The 9,500-nt window shown below is 47.0% G+C and overlaps 1 protein-coding gene across 5 annotated transcripts in view; it reads left to right on the forward strand.

Annotated features, from left to right (window-relative positions):
• REEP1 (receptor accessory protein 1) overlaps nucleotides 1–8,965 on the forward strand; it is a 67,541-nt gene extending 58,576 nt beyond the window's left edge. For 2 of the 5 annotated variants that reach the window (XM_061466948.1, XM_061466973.1), the window contains 2 exons: nucleotides 3,003–3,166; nucleotides 5,284–8,965. In XM_061466948.1, coding sequence (XP_061322932.1) covers nucleotides 3,003–3,166; nucleotides 5,284–5,355 — 236 coding nt within the window. In that variant the 3' untranslated portion in view covers nucleotides 5,356–8,965. Of the gene's footprint in view, nucleotides 1–3,002; nucleotides 5,172–5,283 lie in introns of those variants that run through there. The other 3 variants (XM_061466955.1, XM_061466981.1, XM_061466965.1) reach the window with 2 other exon arrangements.
• Nucleotides 8,966–9,500: the final 535 nt, after the last annotated feature.

Raw genomic sequence — 9,500 nt, forward strand, 5'->3', positions numbered from 1 at the left:
GCTTTTAGGAGCCAGTCACCCAAGACCAAGCGCTCTCCTCAAGGAGCATGTGCCAGCACTGACGTGTTTTGCTCCTCATACTTCACCTTCTCCATAAACAAACCTTGGTGTCCCAGAACCCATCCATTCTCTTTAAGAATTCCTCACTAATTCCTCATGTGTGCTTTTTATCCTGGTTAATCCCCTAATTTACATTTTCTCCTGCAGAGGAGGACTCTTTTGGTGTAGGAAAATCAGGTTTTTATCCTGTCATCACAAGAAACCCCAGCTTCAGAGCTGGCACTCACACAGCAGCTGCCCTTTGAGATGAGCTGCCTCCAGCCCCACAAGTGTCATGCTTCCACAAACGTGGGACAAAATCTGGCACCCCAGGTCAATACAAGGTTGGGATTGTCCCAGTGCAATCCCTGAGGCAGGATGGGCAGGGAATCCTCCCTTCTTGCTCCTGGATCTTGTATTCAAGATCTGCTCTGGTCAATGGTCAGCAATGTAGCAGAAGGGCTTGGGATAGATCTGCTTCTTCCCTTTCCCAGTTCAGTGAGGCTGAAGCAAAACTGGCTCCCATTTGGCTGCTTTCAGTGCCTCATCCACAATGAGATGGAGCAGGGGAGAAGAGGGCATCAGCCCAGCTTCCAGTGGACATTGCAGACCTCTCTGCTGCGGGGTCAAAGCCGTATGTGCCAGCTTGGAGCCCGAGCTCTCCTCTGGATACCTGGATGTGACCCTTGAGAAGAGAAGAGCCCATCGGAGGCTGTGCCTGCCATGGAGACACACAACACAGGTGGCAGAGCTGCCTGGGGACCTTTTTAACCCAGCACCCAGTTGAAGAGAGAGAATAATAACGGAGAAAGCAAGATACATTGGAAAACCATGGGATTTATGGGAGCGCTATCAGGGCTGACGGTTCCTTCTGTCTCCTTCTCCAGCAAAGCATCTGGCTGTAGGAGAAAGGGAGCAAGCACATTGGCCTGATCCTGTGTTCCTTAAGCTTCAGCAGCCGGTGTCTCCATGCACTAAAACACTCTAATTCTGCTTCTCCAACACCCCTCCATCCTGTCCCATTCAGAGTCCTCTTTTCCATGGGGAAAAGCTGTGTCTCCTCACAGCAGCACTTGGAGGTGTGTTGTTGGGCCACTGTGCAAACCTCAGTGAGGCACCTGAATGGGTCCTGACCCACTTTTACCATCTATCTGGAAACAGACTGCCTGAAGTCCAGCCTGCAGTTCTTGTATGCGGGACCCCAGGGGAAGAGGGCATCTATGGGCAGTACTTGGCCTCCAAGCTGAAGATTTAGGCATGCTTCAAGCTTTAAACCAAACTTGATTTCAGTTTTTGTTGGCTTGGAGAGGCAACAAGGACCATATTCCACATCCAAGCTGGCCTAAGCCAGGCTCCTCCTGGGTAGCTCATTTCCCAAGTAGAAGGATTAAATAGTACTTCAAATGGAATATTCCTGCACTGTTTTGCCTTGTGGTCTAGAGATTTAAGTCTCCCCACAGTGTAGTCCTAACACAACAGTCATACGCGGACAACAGAACCAATTCAGCATTATCCTGGACCTCTCTGCAATGTGACAATCAGCACTGTCAGTATATCTGGGAAAAAAAAAGACAGCTTCCAGCTCTTCCTGCTAACCTGCAATGGTGTCTGTCAGCCTGCCCATGCAAATGGTGATAAAGGAGTAGGACCACAGGGGCAGTGGCCAGAGGATGCTCCCTCGAGCAGCAGCCGCATCCTGTGGGCTGAACGCAGGGGCTGAGGATGACCCAGCTCACTGACTTCAGTCTGGCACTGGAGAGAGCCCCAGTGACCTGCTCATGACTGGTGGTGTTGCTGTAGCCAAATCACTTCCCTTTGTCTCTCTGTTACCCAACTGAACAAGCTGTTGGAGAATTCAGTTCTTTTGTACTTTAAGAATCCAAGAAGCATTGGATGTTGAGGTATCCTCTTTGGTTTAATCTTTGGGTTTAAGTTTTTGGTCCAGCAGAGCCTTACAGTCAGGCTGAGACAGAAGCACAGAGCATTGTCTCTATGTATGTTCATACAACAGTCTAATACAGAGCAAATACTTGTGGTTAATGCTGTCTAAACAGCAAACACTTCCACTCCTGACATGCTGCAGAAGGAAAATAACTATCAGTTAAACAGAGAAAGCTCCAACCCTATGGATAAGAAGCCATCGGTGGAGATGCAGGAAGCTTGGTCATGCTGGGTGTCCTCTTCTGTACCTCCTGCTTTGGACTGTCTTGCTTCGCTGTCTGCATTGAAGACAGCAAATGGATTGTGTTGTGCAACATGACCGATCCACCATGATCATGCCCTACGTTACAAGAACCACCAAGCTGGTGTTAGTGGTCTGTAGTCATGGGGGCAAAATCTGCCTTCAGATCCATCAGTGGAGTTAGTGCTCCATGGAATTCACTCCAGAGCGACAGAAGAGAGCTTTTTCCCTGCTCTGGTCTTGCAGCAACACTCCCACTGCTGAGAGTCCACTTAATACCTGGTGGAGCTTTATGTTAACATCAGTGGATCTCAGCTTGAGCTCTCTCAGCTCCAAGTGCTGCTGTACTTCGTATTTCCACATCCCAGGCAGCTCTCTCTACACTGACCAGAGGCCTTCAGCACTCGTTTGGTGCCTTCTAGAGGACGCTTCTGGAAACTGTAAATAGAGGAGCTATGGATGGAATCAGTGATTCAATAAATCAGCTATTTTATTTATGGGCTGGATAAACAAAGAACTCTTTCTAGAGGCAACCTCCAGAGCATCACAGCCTGTGAATTTAGTCTCAATTACATGTAAAATAATCCAAATAGAGCTTATAATGGCTTCATAAAGAAAACCCTTTTGATTTCTAACCCCACTGCTGCTATTACTAGAGTGTGATGTATGAACCTGCAGTCTATTAATGCCTGGAAGATGCATGGCTTTGCAGTGAGGTGGCGTTTGGCAGAGTGTGAATCGAACCATCACTGATTTCTTCATCCCTTGTCTTCACATTTAGACTGTAAATGGCCCTGTGAAATAGGTATGGACAATACGTTTGAAAAGCCACCTGAAGTAAACTGTGAAACCCAAGGCTCTGTGTTCTCGGATGATGAGGAGAACGATTCATTGGATTGTGCATCCATGAACAAAAAGCCCAAAAAGAAGGATCAACCCCTTGAGGTACTTCAAGGCTCCTCCTTGTATAACATTCCTTAAATCCTCAGCTGAATGAAGATCTCTCTTTGGTCTAAAACCACCAAACAAGACATTTCTGGTCTTCCAAGGATGGGTTTTGCTGTTGGATCACTCCCTTTCATGCATGTGTGGATCTCCTGACAGAGTCTGAATTGGTGCCAGTGGAGATCATAGATATATGGGCTTCAGAGATGGTTGTGAGTTGCAAAACTTGGCTCTAGCTCTATACCATGTGGAGGTGTTTGAGTGAGAGGGTTTGGATATCAAACCCAGTTGATTTTTCATGTCTGAAGAGGAAAACACGTTCTCACCCCCAAGGCAGGATGGTTACAGTGAGAACAGCACCCACAGAGCCTGGTCCCTTTCACTTGGGTTCACACCCAGACAAACCCGACTGAGACCAGCAGCACTTCATGACTCTGTAGGGGTTTGGATCAGTCACTGTATTAACAAGTACACTTTTAAGTTGTTCCATGGAAACAAAAGCCCTAAAGGAGATGCAGATCTCACAAAGGGGTTTGCCAAAAGCTATTTTAGCAACGTTTTGTTGTGGAGGAAATGAAACCTCCATGGGAGATGCTGAAGACAAAGAATCCTTCCAGATCCGGGCAGGGAGGATGGAGCCAGAGCAGATGGAGCTCACAGATCTGAGCTGACACATCTCCACCAAAGACCACCAAAGGCTGGGCTGCTCTGTTCTTACAGTGGAAAGATGCAGCCTCTCTGGCTGCTCTCAGAGCTGTTTGGTGGCCTCCCAAAGGAGGCAGAGCTATTTAAGACTCGTTACTGTGCAGTTCGTGACTGCTTTGCTCTAAGACCTGTCTGGCTTTCTTCCCCAGCTCTCCTCCTTCAGCTATGGCTTTCTGGGTGCAGCCATCCCATCCGGGTCTGTTGTGCTTTTGGGGATTCACAGTGGAGACTTAGGTAGGATTCCAGGCTCAGAAGATGGGGTGAGGTGTTGGATTAATCCCATCTCTGTGAGAAACCACTTTGGTTTATTGGCAAGCTGGAAGGGATGGAAATCTAGATGGAGTCTAACCAAAACCTCACCATGCTGCAGTTCCTTGTCTGTATGAGTATTTATACCTTGCTGCATCACAGGAATGGGGAAACACAGCATGATTTGGGGGTTGAAAGTCCTATAAAACAGAAATGACAAAGTCCTCACTTAGGAATGGTAAGATCCTGTCAGACTCTTAAAGGTAAATAGTTTGATGCTTTGGATATAGATGTAAATGGAGTAGAAGAGCTTACCAGGCCTTGCAGTGATACATGATGCTATGACAGGCCTCCAGACTGAGAACTTGTGCTCCTCCACAACATCTGGTACCCATTTCTTCTTGTGAAGCTCACAAGACACAATGCCAATGCCAAAGCTCTTCTGAGAGTCATATGTGTTGCAGATTAGGGGGTTTTATGTTTGTTTGTTTGCTAGTTTAATTAAATCCTGTCCCAGTCTGGAGAATGGGGTTGATGACAGTAAATGAATTCCATGGAGCTGCCTGGCTCCTCCTGAGCGTTCAGGGCTGCTTTTTGAAGCTCTCTGCATCACTGCATCTCTGCAGGACAGAATTGCAACAGTTGGCTTCTAAACTGATTTCAGTCTATTGTGTCTGGCCTGTGCTCAAAGCAAGAGGCTGATCTTGGAGGAGTTCTGCCTTATGAGAATTACAGCCTCAGAGTGTTTCACCTCAGCTCTGCAATGCCCCATGTACCCTCAGAGGGGCTGCAGCTGGGCTGGGCAGTGCAGGACAGGCTGGGACACACCAGAGCTGTCTTTCTGCCACCAGTTTGCTCTCCTGATCCACGAGCTGTTGTCAATGGCACCAATTTGTCCTGACTCCTTCAACCTGTTATTAGCAGTCTTTAGCCTCTAACCAAGCACCAGAGGGGAAGCTGCTGGTGTAACCTCGGTAAAGGACTACAACAGGTTTCTTGAAGCAGTTAGTCCTCAGCTGGTCTTTCATTAATGCTCCTCAGTGCCAAGATCTGCTTCTCCATTACTGGCGTGGGATGAGTGCCACTGCAAAGATGGGTGAATTGTAAGGAAAGGAAAACCATTTCCTATCATGCCGCTGACGTTTCCTCTTGCTTTCCTGCAGGCACCGCCTAGGACCCTTAGACCTCGCTTCAGGAAGAAAAGTACCTCGTCCTCTGCCACTGAAACAATGTGAGTGCAATGAGCCAATAGCACCAAGATCCACAGAATGTCTCTCTTCTGCCTTAAAGAGCTACTCGTTAACGTAGGAAACAGCAGTGGGATGGATGTGCTTTGTGCAGCGGTGTAGACACGGCCTTTCCCTCTCCTCTCTCTGTATCCTCTGTTACAGCTTCTCGCATTAGTCCGTGGTGTTGGACAGTGTGACAGACACCTGCAGGTTCAGAGTCCTTGTTCTGTTTGCAGGGTGTACCCCCACTCACGCCAACCCTGTACATTTATGGTTCTCATTGTGTCTGCATAGCTCTAGCTTTGTGAATGCACAGCGGAGACGGAAACAATCCCCCAGTTACTCATGGTGACACATTGACAGTGTGTTTATTTATGGCTTTACCATTATGAGGTGGATTTGCAGAACCCGTGGATTTCTCTTTCCTCAAGACTGTGGCTGAGGTAACAAGTATCCAAGTACTTTGTATGAAATGTCCGAGATTCATTAGTGAAAGCTGAGCTTCTCTGTCTGCAAGTTAACCTGGGAACACCATATGGAGAACAAACCACTTACAGAGGACGAGGAAGAGATGTGCGAGAGAAAAGAAGTGGTTCCAACGAGGTCATGAAGTCTTTCATTTTCATCAGCCTGAGCCAGGAGAGTGTTGTGTGGAACATGATGACAGCTGGAAGAACATACTGCTTGTGGCAAAGGCTCTACTGCCAGTTGTAAAGTGTGAGCAAGCCAGGCTTGTACTAAGTTCAGCGACAGAGTTAGGGTCACTTTAGTGACACAGAGAGGAAAACACACCTTCCTCCCCTGCCTGCAGCAGGATCAGCCCCAGCACCCTGCCTTCTGGGTGGGGTGCCACTGGTTTCCTTGCAGGGTGCTGGGGCTGAGTTGCTGTTTGAAGCCTGGAGTGTTACTTGCAGCATGGAGTTGGTTAGAACCACAAGAACCAGATGCAGTGGTGTGTTTGTATCCATATATAAATGAGAAATATAAAAGAGGAAGACGTGGTAGGGTTTGTGTATTTGTGCTTCAAGTTGGTGTCTCTTGTAAGTGTTGAGCATGTGACAGTCACTCATACATTAATTCCGTGGCACTTTGTGTTTGCTCTTGGACCTGTCACGTAGACTAGAACATTTAGCATCACATAGGACGTGCCATCACCAAGGGGTAGGTGCAGGGGCTCGATGGGGAACAGCATGGATAACCCAGGTCAGGTGCAGCAGGATGCCAACAGTGGAGTGGATCAGAGAAACCCGCAGTGAGTGCCCTTGGAAACCTGTTCTCTGCTGGTTATGCATTGATATCCCAGCCCTCCCTGGCTGATGGATCCCTGAGGCTTCCCCAGAGCTTCCTACCATGTATGTGGGGAAGAGAGAAATAAACTGTGTGCAGACGCACAAATGTGTATCTGGCTTAGCTGGGAAGCAGAAACAGTGAGTAGGTATTTCCTGTGCCTGCCACAGTATTTGGCCTCATTACCTGAGCATTTTATTTCCTTTACATATGCTAATTTAATTGTATTTTGCAATGGGTAGGAAGGAAAAAGACTTGAGAAAGTAAATTAAAACCAACCTGTCTAAATAGCAGTTACAGAAGAGCCAGTCCTTGGAAGATACTCAGCAAAAGCTTGGAGGAGCTAAGCTTGTGCATTTTGTTTTTAAGCAGCTTTAGAGTTTATTTGATTCCTTTTGGCAAACATTAATAAGAAACAAGAAACCCTGCCTGCAGTGTTAGCAGAAGATAGAATCCTGCAAGCGAGCTGTGTTTCCCTGCTACGCAATGGGCTGTCATAAGATAAATCAGCAGCTGACAAGTTTGCACTCGATGCCACCCCCCCCCCCCCCCCCAGTAACATAGAGCTATGTAACATCTGATGAATTCTACTCTCAGACATGCTGTAGGAGCATTGATTCTCACTACAATTATTAGATGTGCGTCTAATCTGCTGTTTTACTGTAACCTTTGACTGTTTAGCATTTCTTAAGTGCTGAGGTGAAGTTGTTGACAAGGGAGTTGCCTTATATCTCTCAAAACATTCACTGTATAAATGAGAAAAATAAACCTTTTCATATCTCTGGCAAAAATGTATTAATTTATCAACTGAGCTGTATATTTGTGTATAGATAGGAAAGAAATGTGGATGCTCACCCACATACACGTCGTGCTGTAGTGTTGTGTGTACAGAGAGCGGCCATTCGCTTCCAATCCCTCATCTTCCTCACACAGGTTGTTTACAGGTGGTGCCCCAAGTCTGGCATTTCTCTCTTCTGGTTACTAGTGGTCACTGGAATAAACACCAGACATGAAGGCTTTGGTTCTGGTTTTGCTCTTTGCCTATGCCAAGGAACAAGCCTGATTCAGCGAGTCATGTCCCTGCCTGAACCAGAGGTTGGGAGCAAAGAGAGGACACGTGGATGGTGGCTTCTGAGGTGTGTTTGGGGGAGCAATCTCAGTTCCCCCCACACCAGCTCCGGCTCAGCTAACTGCTTGCTGCTCACTCCTAAGAGCAAGAAATCTCTAAGTTGATGGTTTAAACTAGCAACAGATCTGGCTTAAGGAAGAAAAACACAGTTTGGGGCCTCTCTGAGCAGCCCTGTAGGGCAGACAGGCTTCTCAGTGGTGGCCTGAAGAAATCAGGCCACTGCTAGAAAACAGAGCCTTTGCCTGGCATGAGGTGCCAGTGAAACCTGTGTTGTTTGGAGCAACTAAAATCGATGCTGAGGGGAAGAAAACTGCAGCTGAAGATGGGCCTGTGGATTATCTCACCATAAATTCACCTCAGTTAGGAGAACAAGCCTAGAGCAGCTCAATGCTGTCCTCCAATGCCTCCTTCCTTGTCAGAAGGGCAGTGCCAGTGCAGTTACAGTAGTTGCCGAGTCAGGATGACACCAAATAGCAACAAGACAGATGTCACATGTATCCTGTCACCTCATCTGAACTGTGCAAGTGCAACCCCAGCACAAAAGGAAAGCAGAATCAGGTTCTTTATTCCTGGTAAGAGGGAGAAAGCTGCATGGAGAGACCTGACATTCCCGAACCTCATGTAACAACCTGCCACCTCTGACTGCTCCTCAAGTGTTCTCACGCGGTGGCGAAGCCCTCGTTCCTGTGACCGGATGCTCGTTGCTCCCAGTCTCCTTTGCTGTTTGTTTCAGGTACTCATTGTGCATCATATTTGCAGTAGGAGAGAGCTCTGCGTTGGGATTTGCCCTTAGACAAACTGTCCTAAGGATGCTCATCGTGCACTTTGTGTGGTTTCCTTCCTGTGCTGGGTAGAAAAGAGCTGGGATGCGATGGTGCACTCAACGCCTCACAAGGATGGCCATGACAACAGTATTCCAAAGGTTTGATGTTTGGCTGGGTTTGTTGTACTGCTTGATACACATCTTGAATAAAGTCTTAATCTTTTCCTTAAAAAAAGAAAGGAAAACCCCCCAAACCCCATCTTTAGTCTGTTCAATGTATCTGGCAGGCCAGAAGAATCACTTTGGTCGCTGTATGATTTTTATCTCAGTTCTGGCTGACTGTATATAGATGTATTCACTAAGTGCTGCATGTCCTTCAGAACCTCTTTCTGTATTACGAACTGGAAAAAAAAAAATACAGCTACTGAACACTCTGAGTAAGTAGTCAGTTCATTGAAATGCTACAGCCTCCTTCAGCAAACTCTTGCTGTGCAGGTGGCTCTGGAGCTGTCACCAGGGACTATCATCTGCTTAATGCTGGGTTAATTATTAGTTATTAGAACCTTTAGAAGCAGCTGCTGTTCACATACCTGCTGGAGAACCAGCTTTGTAGAGAAACCCTCTGAGGTAGCCCTTAGTGAAACCAGAGACTGGCTGCACACTCCCTAAGGACCCTGTAGTAAACCCTTGTTGTTGTCCCATAGGGATACACACTGCTATGTATAATTAGCAAAAAAGAAAGGAGAAAAAAGAAGAAACTCAGCACTGACTGTGTGACAATACAGTGTAGGACCCACAGCGTGTATTATCGTACTCAAAACATAACACAAGATACAAAGTGTCATCCTCTAATGAAATTTAGTGGATAATGCATTTTTTTAATCAGTCATTAAAACTGTACATAGCCACCACACGGGGGCTTTGCTGTGCTATTTAACAGAGACCTAGCAACAGTTTACCTGGTTCCATGAC

Source organism: Pezoporus flaviventris, unplaced genomic scaffold (genome assembly GCF_033815535.1).
Source record: "Pezoporus flaviventris isolate CSIRO_AGI_PZ_B2104156 unplaced genomic scaffold, CSIRO_AGI_Pfla_v1 ptg000002l, whole genome shotgun sequence".
In the NCBI taxonomy this organism is placed as follows: Eukaryota; Metazoa; Chordata; class Aves; order Psittaciformes; family Psittacidae; genus Pezoporus; species Pezoporus flaviventris.